Source organism: Macaca fascicularis, chromosome 8 (assembly GCF_037993035.2).
Source record: "Macaca fascicularis isolate 582-1 chromosome 8, T2T-MFA8v1.1".
Classification (NCBI taxonomy): Eukaryota; Metazoa; Chordata; class Mammalia; order Primates; family Cercopithecidae; genus Macaca; species Macaca fascicularis.
In genome coordinates, this window is record NC_088382.1 from 24979228 (window position 1) to 24996733 (window position 17506).

The window sequence follows — 17506 nt, forward strand, 5'->3', positions numbered from 1 at the left end:
AGCCCTTTGGGTAGTAAATGCCTTCCTTCAGAGCCAAGCCCCCAAGCCTGGTGGTGGTGAAGCCCCCAGTGGCCTTTTCCACAGGTTAACACCGCCCCCTGCCGGGCTAAGCCGGGACAGCCGCTTCAAATGCCACCTTAGGAAATCGGAAACTTGGCTACCTGGCCAAAGAGAACACCCAACTCCCACAGCTGGCCTGAAGAGGGGAAGAGTAAAATCTTTGGAAGTAGGGACTTCTAGCCTTCAGTGATCCTGAGGCTGGGAAGGGAGGGTGACAGGGGGCACCTTCCGCACAGACAGGAAGGCCCCTCACTGGTTCTCTCCAGGCAGCTGATCCATTGCTCAAGTTCCTTCAACAAGGGAAAAGGCCACAGTGAGAGGAGAAACAGAGGTCACAGCACACCTGGGAGGTCGACGTATATGCCTATGTCTACGCCCCTCTTCCTCCTAAGCGCTAGCTCTTCTGTCCAGTTTCAGGACTCATCTTGCCGGATCAATACCAGCCATCTCCATCTCAATGCATCAGAAACTAAGTTCATCTTGTTCTCAAATCCTGAGTCTCAGGTTGGGCACGGTGGCTCACATCTGTAATCCCAGCACTTTGGGAGGCGAGGTGGGCAGATCACTTGAGGTCAGGAATTTGAGACCAGCCTGGCCAACATGGTGAAATCATGTCTCTACTAAAAAAAAATACAAAAATTAACCTGGCGTGGTGGCTCACACCTGTCATTCCAGAACCTTGGGAGGCTGAGGCAGGCAGATTACCTGAGGTCAGGAGTTTGAGATCAGCCTGGCCAACATGATGGAATCCCATCTCTACTAAAAATACAAAAAATTAGCCGGGTGTGGTGGTGCACACCTGCAGTCCCAGCTACTTGGGAGGCTGATGGGGGAGAATCGCTGAACCCAGGATGCTGAGATTTAAGTGAGCCGAGATCGCACCACTACAGTCCAGCCTGGGTGACAGAGCGAGATTCTATCTCAGGAGGAAAAAAACAAACAAACCTGAGTCTCTCTAGAAACCCTGTTTCTCTGTGTTCCACATCCACTAGGAGTCCAAGATCCACAGGTGCTAGCTCTATACCATCTTTTGAATCCAGTCCTTTCTGAATTTCTCCCTTTCCCACTTTTCTTGAGCCAGGATCTTGCTCTGTTGCAGAGGCTAAATGATTCTCCAGCCTCAGCCTCCCAAGTAGCTGGGACTACAAGTGTGCACCATGACACCTGGCTAAGTTTGTTTGTTGGTTTGTTTGTTTTTATAGAGACAAGTCTCATCACCATGTTGCCCAGGTTGGTTTCGAATTCCTGGGCTCAAGTGATCCTCCCACTTTGGCCTCCCAAGTCGCTGGGATCACAGGTGTGAGCCACGGTGCCCAGATGAATTTCCCTTTTTCTTTTTCTTTTCTTTTCTTTTCTTTTTTTTTTTTTTAGACAGAGTCCTGCTCTGCTGCCCAGACTAGAGTGCAGTGGCGCGATCTCAGCTCACTGCAAGCAATTCTCCTGCCTCAGCCTCCTGAGTAGCTGGGATCACGTGTGCCCGCCACCATGCCCAGCTAATTTTTATATTTTTAGTAGAGATGGGGTTTCACCATCTTGGTCAGGCTGGTCTCGAACTCCTGACCTCGTGATCCACCCTCCTTGGCCTCCCAAAGTGCTGGGATTACAGGTGTAAGCCACCTTGCCTGACAGATTTCCCCTTTTCAATTCAGCCCCAACCTACCCCCTCCCACCCCAAGTCCATCCTCCATAGGGCTATTGGGTTATTGCCCTAAAGCTCAGCTTTTATGGGACTCCTTGTTCAAAAGCCTTTAGTCATTCCACCTTTCCCTCTAATTAGGTACAAATTCCCCTTAATACAGTCAGAATCTGCCTTCCCAACAAGATTGTCTCACCTTCCCTGCACTCTGAGCATAGAACTCCGTCCTGAATGCGACACATCCATACCTCCCCATGGTTTCACCCACACTCCCATTCCTAACCAAGACGCTCCTTCATACTCCCTTAATCTCCAAAGAACTCCTTCCCACCCATAAACGCCCATCTTACATGGTACCTTTGATATGAAGCCTTTTTGCGCTCCCAAATAGTTACCTCTCTGGTACTCATGGCCCTGTCTGGCCCCTCGTGGCACTCACACCCACTCTGTGACAGACACCTGTGCCTTGTCTCATCGCATCCCCTTCTGGGCAGTGTGCCTCTCACAGGCCAGGCAGTCTACAGCCTCCCACAAACAGTGCTCATGCTCTTGGTGGACTGGGTTGATAGCTGAAGTCCATGGACACACCCTGCCAGGAAAGCAGGTTTTGATAAGAGGAGCAAGCACAAGGACACAGGCTGAGCTGTGAGGAAATGGTGTGCGGGGACCTGGGAACCCAGGCCCAGTGAGAATCACAGAGCTGGAAGGCTCCTCCTTGTACACATGGTGCAACCTCCTCCTTTTACGAAGATGTGCACAAATCTCAGGGAAGGGAAAGGGCCCAGGACCACACAGCTGATGACTCCCACTCCTGGTGCGTAAAAGGCTCCATCAATCCAATTATTTCCTTCATTGCAGTTCAGCTTTCCCCCGCTCCCCAGTGCTTCCCCCACCATTTTTCTGACATTGACCTTATCCCAGCAAAAGGGAGACATGCTTGAACACTATTCCCAGGGTGCCCTGACTTCTATGGGCCTCTGTGAGTAGATGCTTGAGGCCCAGCCTAGGCCCCAAGGGGACCTTGCAGCTGGGAGAGGATGTGATCAAGGGTTGTCAGCTGGAGCCTTCTCTCACACAGCATTCATGCCACATAAAACGTTCCAAAAATGCTTTAATGCCACCGAGAAATCTGAAAGGTACAGGACGCTGCCACCATCCACCTGGGTGCCTGGGCCCGGGCTGTCCCTGAAGTGGCCATGAGCAGGCAGGAGGCTTGCATAGCCAAGCAGCCCAGGCAATTGCTGACATCCTTTGCCCTCTGCCCTAAATGCCCCAGGTTCCCCCTCAGCTGGGGAAAGAAAGAGGAGGAAGTGGAAAAAGAGTAGGAGGAGGGTGGTTCTCTCCAGGGCACCCTTCCTGCTTTGGGATGGTGACTCACCCAGCAGGCCCTGGGAGAGGCAATTTATCAGCCCCAACGAAGGCAGGCCAGGCCTCGGGCTCCAGAAGGGGCAGAGGAGGTTCTTCTGATGCAGTGGTCAGGAGGAGTCACCAGCAGAAGCCAGGGGGGCGGTGGCCCATCCCTCTGCTGCCTGTGTCACTTCGGGCCTTTCTTAAGTACAACATTGTCATACTCAGTTCCTGGCTGCCAGCCAGAGGCAGAGAAATCCTGCCCAGCTGGGTGGATATGCTGGAGGCCAGCAGGGTCCCTGTCAGCTGTTGCCTGCCTCCTCCATGCCTCACCCCGGGGCTCCTGCAGGCTGTCATACAGGGACAGGGCAGCCACTCCTTCGGGCTCATCGTATATGTGGTCGTGTCGAGGAGGAGGGGGCTCCTCAATGCTGTCGTACAGAGGGTCGGCCGGGAGCTGAAGAGGGACTGCCAAGATGCCCCTGAAGTTCTTCCCCAAGGAACGGGCCACCGCATCGAAGGGCACGGCATACTCCCCCTCCGGGCCCCGAGGCCGTGGAGCAGGCACCGGTGTGGTGGGTGAAGGCGGTGGCAGCGAGTCATGGGGCCGGGAGTAGGGGCTCTCAGGCCGGGGCAGCGAGGCGGGGATTGTGGCTGGCTGGGGTTGCAGTGTAGGGGGTGCAGCATTCTTCTGGGCAGAGATGGCCTCTTCCAGGGCCAAGAAGATCTCATTGCCTTGCCGGGTTTCGAACTCAAAGTTGCCCTCTCCAGAAATGCAGCGCCGGCCTGCCTCAAAGGAAAAGGTTACCTGGGCCAGGGAGAAAGGAGGTTATCGGCCAGGCCACAGGGCAAGGATGCCCTTTTTTTTTTTTTTTTTTTTTTTTTGAGACAGAGTCTCACTCTGTCTCCAGGCTGGAGTGCAGTGGCACGATCTCAGCTCACTGCAACCTCCGCCTCCCGGGTTCAAGTGATTCTCCTGCCTCAGCCTCCTGAATAGCTGGGACTATAGGCACGTGCCACCACGCCCAGCTAATTTTTTTATTTTTTGTAGAGACAGGGTTTCACCATGTTGGCCAGGATGGTCTCAATCTCTTGACCTCATGATCACCTCCTGCCTCCTCCTCCCGCCATCCTCTCTGCCTTGGATGTCCACCTCTGCCTCTCCCTGATCACCCCTCTTTGTTTGTAGCTTATCCTTTCCCTCAGCCTGCCCTGGTGCACCTTCCCACTCACCTTGTCCCGCCCAAAGCGCCGCAGAAACCTGTAGGGCCAGTTGTACAGCTGGGTCCCTGGCTCGGGCCCACCCCACAGCTCCAGGGCACTCTCCCCAGCCCGGAGGGTATAGGACCCCCGCAGGTGGCACCTCTCGCTGGCTTCTGTAGGTCTCATGGTCACAGCAAATTCCTTGTGGGGGGCAACTGGGGAGAAGAAGAGAGAGAAGGCGAAGGCAGTTAATGGGAAACAACTGGCCTGCCTCACCACTGCCCAGTTCTAAATGAGTGTACCAGAAGTTTTCTAGAAAGAGTATTATCCACGCACTCATGGCCCCCTACCTGGGCCTTGGAGGCTGAGCTGCTCTGTACCAGGTCATACTCTCCAAAAGGTCAGGTACCTCCACCACCTACCCTAGTAGGCATCAGGCCCCTACCCACATCCACCCCAACCTCATGCCCACATCCTTCCTGCCCCTGTCGCCAGAGCCAGTCTTGTCTTCCCCACCCCATCTCTCACCCCAAACCAGCCACCACCCCAGTCCCTACGGTCACAGCTGCAGGTGAAGCCTTGGCCCTGCCCTCCCACTGCTGGGGCCCTGGGGGTGGAGCTTAGATGGAAGACAGATGCAAGCTTCTCCTTCCTCCACCAGCTCCCCAAAAGCAGCACCCAGGGCCGGGTGTGGTGGCTCACGCCTGTAATCCCAACACTTTGGGAGGCTGAGGCAGGTGGATCACCTGATGTCAGGAGTGCGAGACCAGCCTGGCCAACATGGTGAAACCCTGTCTCTACTAAAAATACAAAAAATCAGCCAGGCGTGGTGGCGGGCACCTGTAATCCCAGCTGCTCAGGAGGCTGAGGCAGGAGAATTGCTTGAACCTGAGAGGCGGAGGTTGCAGTGAGCCAAGATTGTGCCATTGCACTCCAACCTCGGCGACAAAAGCAAAACTCCGTCTCGAAAAAAGAAAAAAGCAGCACCCTCACGTGGGCCCCCTGCCTTCCCCTCTCCCACCAGCAGGCCCTAGGTAAGATGAGGTGAACCCAGGGAGAGACTCAGGGCAGGGCAGGCTCCCCTAGGTTGGGCTGCACCCGGAAGCGAAAAGGAGAGGCTGATAAGGGGGCTGGCCCAGGCTGGGAGTAACCACAAGGCAGGAAGACTCGGGGCCAGCAGCTAGCCAGCCCACACCTCCTCTCCACCTCACCCTGGGGAGAGCCCCTGGGGGAGAGCAGGGCAGCCCCCGCCCCCTCACCTGTGGCCGCGCTGCTGTACAATTCATTTTCCTCCATGCAGGGCCGGCTCTGTTTTCCCTCTGGCCCCGAGAGCTCCTTCCTCTGCCCCTAGGGAGGAGGCCCCAGGTCTCACCACCTTCCCCGACCAGGCCCCGCTCTGGCCCAGGCCTTCTTTCAGGCCACCTCAGCCTGCTGGCTTTGTCTGCACACTGGGTTCGGGTCCCCGCCATCGAGGAAGCACCCCATTACCCTGACCTCATCCTCTAACACTTGCCCACAGGAAGCATCTAACACCCTCGGTCTGCACGCCCCCTTGCCCTTTCGGCACCCCGGGCAACTCACGGGGAAGGCCAGGAGGCAGATGGCCTGCACCCAGTCGCCGCGCTCTGCAGCAGGGGCCGCCAGCAGGTACAGGCGCTCCTTGGTCTCCAGTAAGAAGGCACTGGTGTCCCGGGGGCTGCTGGCCTCTCCGCCGGCCTCGGCCACCCGCAGGCAGTCACTGAGGCGGATGACCTTCCGGGCAGCCTCACCCCGACGTGGCTTCTCCGGGCCCTCCTGCAGCTCCAGCCGGGCCAAGGCGCAGTCCGATTCTCCATACAGTGAGGCCCCGAAGCGGCGCCATTTCTGTGCCAGGGGCGTGGGAGGCGGGGGCGGGAGGGAGCCACCCAGAGATGGGAGATGGTGAGCCAAGGGGAGAAGAGGAACCGTGGAAGGGGGACTGGGGCAGCCACTTGGAGACGGGGAGAGAGAGGTGAAGATCACAGGAGACCCAGGGAGGCAGAGAAGAGGACAGTGACTGCAGGAATTAGAAAATCGGAGATCAGCCGCCGGCCCCGAGAAAGAGGGCCACGACCAGGAGCAGAGACTGCCCAGGCAGAAAGCAACACAGGGATGCGCCCAAAGCAGGCTGCAAGAAGGCCAAACAGGCCCACCGCAGCGGACTCCAGTCCCGGAGAGGAAAGCCAGGCAGTGGCCGAGGCCCAGAGGAGGGAGTGAGGAGGGCAGCATGTGACCCGGGCTGACAACTTATTTTCCTTCCGTACAAAATCCTGATGGCAGCCCTGTTCTCCAGGAACTTCTCTCCACCCTCCTGAACCTTGCTGCCTCACTGCTTGATAGGTTGGGCCATGAGAGAGAGACAGGTATTCCCGCCAGTATTGGTTGGGGGACGAGGACTTCCTGGTTCAAGGAGGCCAGGGAAGTAGAAAGAGGATGGACAGCCGGCTGGGGTCCAGGCCCCTAGAGGCCCCAGCCCAAGCTGAATACCAGCCACATGCATCCCACTGGGGTGGGGAAGGAACCTCTACTGTCATCCTAAACTATCCCTCCAGCTGCCCATTCCATTCCCTTCCAAGGTGTCCGGTGAAAATAAGTCAACACAGAGCAAGAGAGCAAAAGAGGCAAGAGATGAAGCCAGCACAGCGCCCTACCCCCACCCAGGGCAAACAGCCTTCAGTAAAGAGCACAGTTTGGGACCTGGTTGGGGCCTGGTTCAGGAGACAGAGTCTGGTAGGAAAAGAGCCCTCCCAAAGTTGAGCTCTGGGTCTAACTTGGTGGGTGCACAGTCAGACCTATAAGGGTTTTGAGTATGAAACTCCCTCTCCACCCCAGGAATTCTAACAGCCCCCCCAGGCCTCCTGTCCAACCCCAGCCCAGCCTCACTCCTACCTTTCCAAACGTCTGTTGCTGCTGAAGATACAGGAAGCCTTGTTTCACTGCCCCGTCTCCCATCCTCTGACCATCTCCGGGCCCCAGGCTTCAGCAATCTCCTTCTCTCCTGCCCTTGCCTCTCTCTTCTCAGCCGTGTGTTCCCCTTCTCTGAAGTTCATTTCCTCTCTGCCTAGGGTTTTCTACACTATTCTAGTCTGCTCGATGACGACAGGCCGATAGGCCCTGTGGTTTCTTCTGAGTGTGTGTTCTTTTTTTTTTTTTTCTGAGTGAGTTTTATACTCAAGCTTCCTGCATTTTCAGTGAGTTAGAGACAATTGCCAAAAAGCCAAATGCCAGCTCTTCAGTGAGCAACAGTTCAGGTACAGAAGTTGGCACAGGGAGGCACCAGCAAAGAGTGGCTGACCGGCTGGAAAAGAGACCCAGAAACCAAACTAGACAGTGTGAAATCAGTAGCAGAAGGGCCCCACCTTAAGCTGTACACAAGTTGGAAGGGACAAACCACTAAGTTACCTGAGGCTTGGAAAGTCTGAGGAATTTATTTGAGGCCACCAAACCAGAACCCAGCCCTCTCAACTCTTAACAGCTAGAACCATACACATGGCATTGCACGGAGAGAAATATAAGACAGCTCATGTGGGCCTAACCAGATACCACTTTCACATATGCGCACACACACACACACACACACACACACACACACACACACACAGAGAAAGAGAGAGGCAACTGTTGAACTACATGGGACCACTCCCTGCCTGCCAACAACACACACTCACACCAACCCTGTAAAGATTCTAGAAACATGATCATCCCCTCTGGATGGAGATCAGGAGAAGGGACTGACTCCCCAAGTACATTTCAACTGTTGGATTTTTGCCTTCTTTCAGGCGTTCCTGAGCATTAGAAAGATACTTACGTTTCATCTGCAAATTATCTTAAGTTTCAATAGCAATCACTTTCATATACATTTTGAAAATGCTTCATAGTTACCGAAAGTGCTTTGCAGCTCACAAAGCTTCTAGGTACCCACTTTTCATCAGCCACACTGTCCCTTGACAAAGGCAGGGCTGGTGTGAACACATTTATTTGCAACTTGCCTGAGGTCACAGAGGTAGTTGTGGACAGAGGAAGAAGTAGAGACCAGGGCTCCTGATCTGTAATTCGACATTTTGCAGGGCCCCTAAATGGAATCCAGATCCATGCAAAAAGATCCATTGCTGTGGAGAAATCCAAGCTGCTCAGAGAAGTTTAACTTAAAGCCAGATGGTTTAGAGAAGCAATCTGTATGAAGGCACAGTGCAGAAGTGTTGGAAAAAACTTGAGACTCAGACCAACACTCTTAGGGTTAATCCCATAACAGGTGCTTATATAAACAGGCCCGTTTCCTCTACAACAGGGGTTCAGTTACCCTGGCAAGGAGCAAGCAGCACTGTGCACAGCTCAGGCCTTCTGCTGTACATGCCATGGACTGGACCAAATCAGCTTGAAAAAATGAATGTCACGAGCTCTGTGAGGACAGGGCTGAGTCACTTCAAGCTGACTGCCCTCAGCCCTGATGCCTGGGTTTGAAGAGGTTGATCCAAAGCTCCAGGGAGAACCAAGGATACTGCTTTCGGAAAAACACACCTTGGGAAGTGGTTAGGGGTATGGAAATGGGATGTGGCCTAATCTTCCTCTTTAGTCCTTAGGGAGAGTCAACTCTGCCTGGGAGCTGCATGGTCTTCGGCTCAGTGAGTGAGAAGAGGAGAGATTTAGGGCCATCCTGGGGGCTGCCAGAGCAGTGCCTTCCAAACTGTAACATGTAGATCTTGTTCAGAGTAGATTCCAATAAAGCAGGTCTGGAATGAGCCCTGAGATCCTGCTGGTGGCGGTTGGGCCAAACCACACTGAGTAGCAAGGTGACAGAGGATGTCTCCTGCTACCCTGCTCGCCTTCCCTGAAGGTAAAACAGACACGTTCCACTCAGAACCACAGGGGGGCACCCAAGTTTACCAGATTACTTGAAAGCTGTTTAAAACCGGAGGCCTGAACCCCAGGCAACCCAGACACTCCCAAGTCATCCGTTGCTTATGGAAGTTGGAGGAGTTCTCCAGTAGCCGTTGTCTGCAGAAGATAGGGCGGCAGAGTAATACCCTTGCAATCCTTCTAGGCTCCTTCAACTGTCCCTAGCAGGATTTGTGGCGACCCTGATGTAGAAACACTCACCCCAGTACCTTCTTCCTAGCCATGGGGAAACCCTGTAAGGAGGAGCCCAGAGACATTGCTCCAAGACACAGCAGAAGCACGGAGAATGAGAGGCCCTTAAGGTCCGTAGTCACCAATGATGTGTAGAAAAAGCACTGTAAAGGAGTTTAGCGTGCCTCTTGGCTTTCAGGAAGAGGCACTCCAAACCCCACCTGTGGCTCATTCTAAACCACTGGGATCCTGCCCTTTACAATGGTTTCTCTCAGCAGGAGTCAGGAACCACAGCTCCAAGAACTTTGTTACTATTCTGCTGCAGTGATTAGCAACCCAATCCTAACATAAGAGGGCTTGGGACCTTGTCTTTGGGGCAACAAAGGAAGAAGAGGAGACTTTGTCTGACTCCTTGGGCAGGCTCGGGGATTAGGTAACCCTCAAATGATGTGGAGGTAGGGAAGCTAGCTAAGGGGTAGCTCTGGCCACACAATAGGTTAAGTACATATAGGATGGGCAGAGAACTGACATGGGCCTGAGAGAGGTGAAGGACCAAGTGAAGAAATCAGTAAGCGTGTATTCTGAAGGATCCCATCCCTGGCCCTTCCACCCCCAGTGGTCCCTGACTGTGGGGGGTGGGAGGGGGACAATGCCAATCTCTTGAGCTTCATTTGTAGCCCCCACCCTTTCTCCATTAAGTTTATCACTTTTCTCAGTACTAAGAGAGAACCCAGTTCTAGAAACCTGCTGAGAGGAAGGGCCTATAACATAACATAACACATGTCACCTAACAGTGACATAATATTTAGAATGCTTTATCTTCATATGAAACCCACATGCACCCTAGAATGAGACATAAAGAAGTTAATACTTCAACAATTTTTAAAATTTATTTTTATTTATTTTTTGAGATGGAGTCTCACTCTGTTGTCCAGGTTGGACTGCAGTGGCACGATCTCGGCTCACTGCAACCTCCACCTCCTGGGTTCCAGCCATTCTCCTGCCTCAGCCTCCTGAGTAGCTGGGATTACAGGCGCACACCACCATGCCTGGCTAATTTTTTTTTAATTTTTAGTGGAGACGGGGTTTCACCACGTTGGCCAGGCTGCTCTCAAACTCCTGACCTCAAGTGATCCACCTGCCTCAGCCTCCCAAAGTGCTGGGATTAAAGGCATGAGCCACCATGCCCAGCCTCAACAATTATTTATTGAGCATCTACTCTGTGCAGAGGTACTAGGGATACAACATAGACAGAATCCTTGTTTATACTATGTCTGCCTCTAGTTGGAGAGACTGACAATGAGTGAGTAATAATACGTAGTTTTGGACAGTGATCAATGCTATGATAGTGATAGGCACGGGGGCAACTTTCAAGAGGGTACTGAGAAAAGCCTCTCTGAGGAGGTGACAAGTGAGCTGAAAAGTCCATGAGGAGAGTGAGCCAGCCACTGCAAGATCTGAAGGGAAACCAATCCAGGCAGCAGGAGACCCTGGCTTTGCAGAACTGCAAGGCCAGAATGACCACAGAGCATTGAGCCAGAGGGGGCATGGTAGAGATAAGGTCAGCTCATATGACCTCTTGAGCCACAGCAAAGATTCGGATTCTAAATGCAACATGAGGCCACTTAAGGATTTTAAGTAGGAGTGTAAATTACCTGAATTATGATTTTAAAGGAATGTTCTGGGCAGGCACAGTGGCTCACGCCTGTAATCCCAGCACTTTGGGAGGCAGAGACGAGCAGATAACCTGAGGTCAGCAGTTCCAGACCAGCCTGGCCAACATGGTGAAACTCTGTCTCTACTAAAAATCCAAAAATTAGCCAGGTATGGTGGTGGGCACATGTAATCTCAGCTACTCGGGAGGCTGAGGCAGGAGTACCGCCTGAACCAGGGAGACGGAAGTCGCAGCAAGCCGAGATCGTGCCATTGCACTCCAGCCTGGGTGACAGAGCAAGACTCTGTCTTAAAAATAAATAAATAAACAAATAAATAAATAAAATAAAGGAATGTTCTGCAGCCAGCTACATGGAAAATGGGTTATCAAGGGGCAAGACAGGAAGTAGGGAAACTAATTAGGAATCTATTACCAGAGCACAGGAGAAATGTAATGGTGGCTTGGACCAAGGTGTTAACAGTGGAGATGGGATGGAGAAGTGGTCACACTGGGTATATATTAGATACAGATTCAACAGGACTTGCAGGTGACTTGCATGTTGGGGACTGATAAGACTTGAAGAATCAACTCCTGAGTGTTTATTAGGAGCAACTGGATGAATCGTGGTACCATTTACTGAGAAAGGGAAGACACAGGGAGAAACACAAGGAGATTGGGGTACGGGGGTGGGAGATGGGAGGGCGGACAGAAATTTGGGCTTGGCTCACTGTGAAACTGTTGCCTCTATTAAGTCCAGTAGCTAATCCAAAAGAATTTCCATTGCAATTGTGACTCTGAGAGTATATCATTGCCCGATGCCAGGTTCAGAAAGCCACTGACCCCACCACCCTGCCTCTTTATACTCTTGGAGCTAATGATTGGACACTGGGAGGTTTTGGGGAAAAACAAAAACCCAACATCTCAAAAGCTCTATGCTTGCTAGAAGTAACAGTCAAAAGCTATGCCACTTAAATCTTCTGCCTCTTAAATCTCTGAGTCAGCCTAATTGGCAGAGCCTAACTTGCATACAGAACCCTAGCTGCAAGGAAGTTTGGGTAATGTAGTTTCCAGGTGCCCTACCTCTGCAAACCAGGAAGCCGAGATCTCAACTAGGAGGACGTAAGTTGAAATGAATGCTGAGCACAGGTCCACTATATCCACCAAGGGTGTGTAATTCACTACCACCATCGTTTGCATATGATGGTAGCCCTCTGTAAATACAAACTTCAAACAATCAGTGTTCTCAGAATCCAGCTATGATCTAATCTGGGGGCCTTGAATGGAAGCCACAGTGGAATCCAATGGAAAACAGGAACCGGCATTATCTAACAGATAATTCCTAGTGAGGAAGACTGGAATTGGCCTCAGCATGCAGGGGCTGACCTTATCTGACCCAGAGAGATGGCTTTCCCACTCATACCTCCACAAGACCGAGCCTAGTGGTCCTAACCACCAGCCCCGCTGCCTCTTCCAGCATCTAATCCCTCTCGGGAGGCAGTCTAGAGTACTGGTGACGATAACAATGTCTTTGGGAAAATAGAACTTTGCCTTCGTATGTTTTGATCATCACCACTATTCGGTGGTTATTTCCGTGAATGTTTATCAAGGACGAAAGGACAGAAATGAAAAACACGAGATCAACCACCGGGGTTGCTGGTGAAATCCAGACCAGAGAGCAATGGCCCTGGTCCAGAAAGCTAGACAGACACAAGCACAGAATCGGCCCCCGTTGAGAAGAGGGCACTGGAAAATAAGGAATCTCGCAGGTAGCCTAGGTGGGGTGTGGGCGCGGGCGCCCCGGAAGACTCCTCCCGGGTGTGGGGGTCACCTTAGCTGCACGGTGGGGTGGGGGTGGGAGACGTCCAGGGGCGAGACAAGGGGGAAGACGGTTGGGAAGAGAGGAAGCCACTGCGTGCAGGAGTCCCGGGGCGGCGACAGATCCCGGCCCCCATTCAGGAGCCCTCACCACGCAGACGAGCAGAAGGCAGCGCCAACTCCCACTCCAGCGCCCGCCAGCCGGAGCGAGCGCGGCCCCTTTAAAAACCATGTAAACAAAGCTTTGTTCCCCCAGCCGCCCCTCCTTCGCGCTCCCCGGGCCTGCTCCTTCCTCCCACCCGGCGTCTCCGTGCCGCTGACGTTGCCCGCGCCTTTACGCCGTCCCAGCGGTGCTGCGCATTCTCCAACCACGGCCCGAGCCGCCGGGGCCTGCGCAGCTGAGCGGCGCTACGCCACGAGCGTAGCGCGACGAGCCCCCAGCGCGCAGGCGCAGCGGCGACGGCGTCGGCGGCGGCGGCGGCAGCGGCCCCGGCCGAGGTGCGCGCTGGGGGGGAGGGGGGGCCGGAGAGGAGCATGAATGGAGCAAAATGGCGGATCATGTGCAGGTGAGAGGAGCCGCGGGGGGGAGGGGGCGGCCACGGAGAGCGGCGAGTGGAGTGGGGGGCGCACGCGGCCCACAGGGCGCCAGCCGGCTCGGGGTTCGCCAGGCCCACGCCGCCGCCACTCGGGGCTCTGGAGCCGCCGCCCGTCCCGGAGCCCCGGGGCCTTTCCCGCCTCCCGGGCCGGGGGCCTCCTTCGTCCCCTCCCACCCGGTCCCACGCCTCGCTCGCGGGGCTGCAGGAGCAGGAACGGGCGTCCCGGCGCGCGCAGCCCACAACGCTCGTCAGTCACTGTCTTCGTGCCCAGGGGAGGCCTCCGTCAAGTCCTCGGGGGGCCCCCCCGCCCCACGGTGAAGCGAGGGGGGACCCCCTTGCTGACTCTCTCCTGAGGGGGACGCCCCCATTACGCCCGCCATCCCTCAACAGATAACAAAAAGGAAACCTCGCGCTGATAAACCTCGCTCGCCGGAGTCTTTCCCGCCGCCTTCCTCTCACGCCCTGGAATATGGGAGACCCCCCAGCAACCCCGGCCTCCTTCCCCCTCCCACGGATGCGCCCTTCGCTCCGACACTCCAAATCGCACAACCCGGAGGGCCGAGCTCCCCGGTCCTCCAAAATGGGTGCTCAGGCCTCGGCCCGCCTCTCCTCGCGTCCTCCTAGCCACAGTGAAGGAGTTGAGCGCCCACACCTACCATGAAACACTGGGTGGAGGGGGGTGTGTCTGAAAGGAGAGATGAAGGGTTGGGTGCAGACGTTGCTCGGAAGGGTCTTGATCCGGCTCAAGAGCTGCCCCGAGGGTGCTGTGGGACCAGGCCACTCTCCTCAAAGACAGGCACAGGCCCTAGAAAGGGACAGCCAACATCAAACCCAGTAGCAGCTGGAGGACTGCAGGGTTTAATTTCTTGCAAACTAGATAAAGTTTTTCCTGTCCGTGCCTGAGATCTGATATTTTTATGACAGTTATTGATGCACGTCCATTGTGGGGAACCTTCCAATTTTCTAGGTAACCAACTGCACAGGTTTTGTGTTGTGGGAAGGAAAGATTAGAGGGCAAGAAGTGTCGCCTTTATACTCTATGGCATCATTCCTCAAGTGAAAAGAATGATGTCATTCTTAATACGTCTGCAAGAATCTGGAGTGATGTGATTTCTGCCCCTTTCTTTGTAGAGAAGGGACTAAATAAAATACTTAATTTTCGGGCCAGAGATCAGTAAAGTAGATCTTCAGAGTGTGCGGGACAAGTAGTCAGGACAGAATTATAGCAAGAAACCTAACCACAGATGGAAAACCACGGGATTTGTGTTTCAAAGTCAGTACCTTGGCTTAATTCAGAAGTGGCAGTAAAAGTTGATACAAGATGATAATAATAATAATAGTGTAGCACCTTGAGTTTTATAGCAGCCATTTCTAAGAAGCGTGAAAGATTTTATGTGATTTTTTAAAATTCTTGCATCTTAGAAGACTCAGTAGGCAGGAATTACTTCTGTCATTTAAAGGAACAAAAACCAAAGCACAAGAATGATAATGAGATTTGCTTAAGATAAGGCTAAGTGTCCCAAAGTCTTTGGAGGTTGGATCTAGTGCGCTTCCTTACTGGGGGATGGGGGGTGTCTATGAGCATTCTAGAACAGACTTTGAGTAGATAGCATTTCTGAACCGTGCTTTGGAATGCAGAGGGGGTCAGTACTTTTATGAATACACATCGTGCTATTTGCTGTTTCCCGTAAAGAAATCTCTCTTAATGTGATCTCCCACGTTTTTGAACCGAAAAGGTTGTCATTCCTGTGAAAGTCAGGATGCATCAAAGCAATCTTCACGGCATTTGTCGCTCCAAGGAAGGTCTGTTTTATTTTTAGTAAGATGTTGTTCTCCCACTCACCACTCAGAAATCTACGGAAGTAAGAATTTATTAACTTTTCAAAACAAAGGGGAGCATCTTGGTCAATGTTTTATTTGTAGCCTTTATTTACTTTTAAGAGCTGCAATCTGTTGGTCTAAATTAGTGCTTAGTGGTCTTCATATCACCGGGGTAAGTTTGTGAGTGAATTTTTTTCTCTTTGGAGAGAATGGGACATACTGCTTTTCTTTGTTAGACCAGTAAGTGTTAATAGTATTGGGCACTCACAGACTTTAAGGTGGTACTTTATTGTGGCAGAAAACCTTCCTATGAAAAAGATACACCCTTCCCTAGGTAGAATGAGTAATTGAAGGATTCATTAAAGACCTGTCTGCAATGAATTGTGGGGAGGGTGGCAGGGATATTTTTCTCATAACACTGATCAAACGTGAAGTTTATATAGGTGTCTGTTACAGATTCATGACTGATTATTTGAGAGTTGCATTTGTAGAACTAAATAGTCGAGTCATTATATATCTAGTGCTTTTCTGAACCACCAGGGTGAGCAGTTTTTTCATAATTCAGGCTGAGTGTCATATGATTCTCGGGTTCTCTCAGGCTTATGTCTTGGATATCTCTCTTCTAAGGATATGTGTTTTATGGACGATTTTAAGTGCTATAAAACTTTAGTAATGGGGAAATTACAATATTTGGTTTGCTTTTTAGCTCTTGATGTTATAGGCAAGTGTCTGTAGAAGAGTGCCCTTAAGCAGCTCCTCGATGTGATGGGTTTCTTACTCTTGGTCTCAGATAACCTTATCTAACTTTCACCCTGAAGAGAGGGTGGTTACAAAGCTTTGCCTGGGAGAAAAAAAAAATCAAACTTGTGTTTTGTGTTTAATTATCTTTAGTTGCCATTCCTTTCATGCTTTTTTTTTTTAACATATCTAAAGCTGGCAAGTTATTGCAAAGAGATGAAGACAATGCTCAGTGAACAGCGGTGATGAAAAAGATTAAGAAGAATCAGATGTTTTAATAGTGCTAGCTGGTGTTCGGGAGCTCGAGAGGAAAAGGAAAGAATATGATTTATATGTCGAATATGCTATTTAATATGAATTAGCTATACTATAAATAATGGAAATGAAGACTGATTTTAGGATTTTGTTGGAATTACTACTTTGTTTTATTGGGTCTTATCCCAAATCCTGAAGTATTATTTAGTGGGCTCTGCATTATGACTATACTAGCAGAATGTACTATTTGCAAAGTAGTCATAGTTTGTTTTAAATTCCAGGCACAGTAATTAAATATTGACTGCCAGTGTAACTCTAGGGAGTTGTGAAGAATCATTACAACTTGTCAGGTTAAATTTTAGCAGGGTGCAAAAATTCGGCCTGATTATAGCAAAAGTGATGGTTGTTTTTTCAGATTTTAACAATACGCAAGGAAATGATAAGTGCTATGGGTAGTCCGTTTTGAGAAGGGAGTTCCGTATAACTTTTGAGAGTTTTAAATGTGAAAAACAATAACTTTTCTAACTTTTTTCCAGTTCAACTAATACCAGAATTCTTAGTGTGTGCAAGGCCCTTTCTGTGCTGGGCACTGCAGAGGATTCAGAATGAGAAAGACCCTGGAGCCAGGCTGCTGAAATGTTCAATTCTGTTGCTCTTTTGGCAGGCTTCAGGAGCACACACGTAGATACAAGAAAGAATACATTGATTTCAAATCCCAGCACTTTGGGAGGCCGAGGCAGGCGATCAAGAGGTCAGAGATCGAGACCATCCTGGCTAACACAGTGAAACCCCGTCTACTAAAAATACAAAAAAATTAGCCGGGCGTGGTTGCGGGCGCCTGTAATCCCAGCTACTTGGGAGGCTGAGGCAGGAGAATGGCGTGAACCCGGGAGGCGGAGCTTGCAGTGAGCGGAGGTCGCGCCACTGCACTCCAGCCTGGGTGAGAGAGCGAGACTCCATCTCAAAAAAAAAAAAAAAAAAAAAAAACAGAAAGAATACATTGATTTCAAAACATACTACATCTGTGTTGGGTGATAAGCAATAACTATGTCCCATTACCCACTCCCACCCTGATATACCTCTTTCATGGGTTTATACAAATAATACGTGTGTGTTTTATTTCATTATTTTACTTCCATTCACACTGGAAATGTCTGTATTTAAAACATGTATATATTTACTTGATTACTCTGATTTTAGTATATTTCCTCTGAAAGCCTTGGGAAAAATTAAGGGATGTATATGTACATGTGGGATCATTCAAACACTTAACATACATGTAAAAAAAATACAGTA

At 51.5% G+C, this 17506-nt stretch overlaps 2 protein-coding genes across 6 annotated transcripts in view; one reads left to right on the forward strand and one right to left on the reverse strand.

Moving 5' to 3' along the window:
• Positions 1-2789: 2789 nt before the first annotated feature.
• Positions 2790-7305, reverse strand: DOK2 (docking protein 2). Of its 3 annotated transcripts, XM_015454537.4 has the most exons (5): positions 7154-7305; positions 5828-6109; positions 5506-5593; positions 4277-4461; positions 2790-3851 (listed from the first exon to the last, which is right to left on the reverse strand). In XM_015454537.4, exons 1-5 carry the CDS (start codon positions 7214-7216, stop codon positions 3231-3233), a joined length of 1239 nt encoding a protein of 412 aa, XP_015310023.3. In that variant the 5' UTR covers positions 7217-7305; the 3' UTR covers positions 2790-3230. The 3 variants fall into 3 exon arrangements, with proteins under 3 accessions (XP_015310023.3, XP_065374648.1, XP_045253926.2); XM_065518576.2 differs by lacking the exon at positions 5506-5593; XM_045397991.3 differs by lacking the exons at positions 5506-5593; positions 5828-6109.
• Positions 7306-13244: 5939 nt separating this feature from the next.
• The window catches only part of XPO7 (exportin 7), an 88435-nt gene continuing 84173 nt past the window's right edge, over positions 13245-17506 (forward strand). For all 3 annotated transcript variants that reach the window (XM_045397993.3, XM_045397994.3, XM_074000416.1), the window contains exon 1: positions 13245-13366. In XM_045397993.3, the coding sequence (XP_045253928.1) occupies positions 13349-13366 (18 nt within the window). In that variant the 5' untranslated portion in view covers positions 13245-13348. The remainder of the gene's footprint in view (positions 13367-17506) is intronic.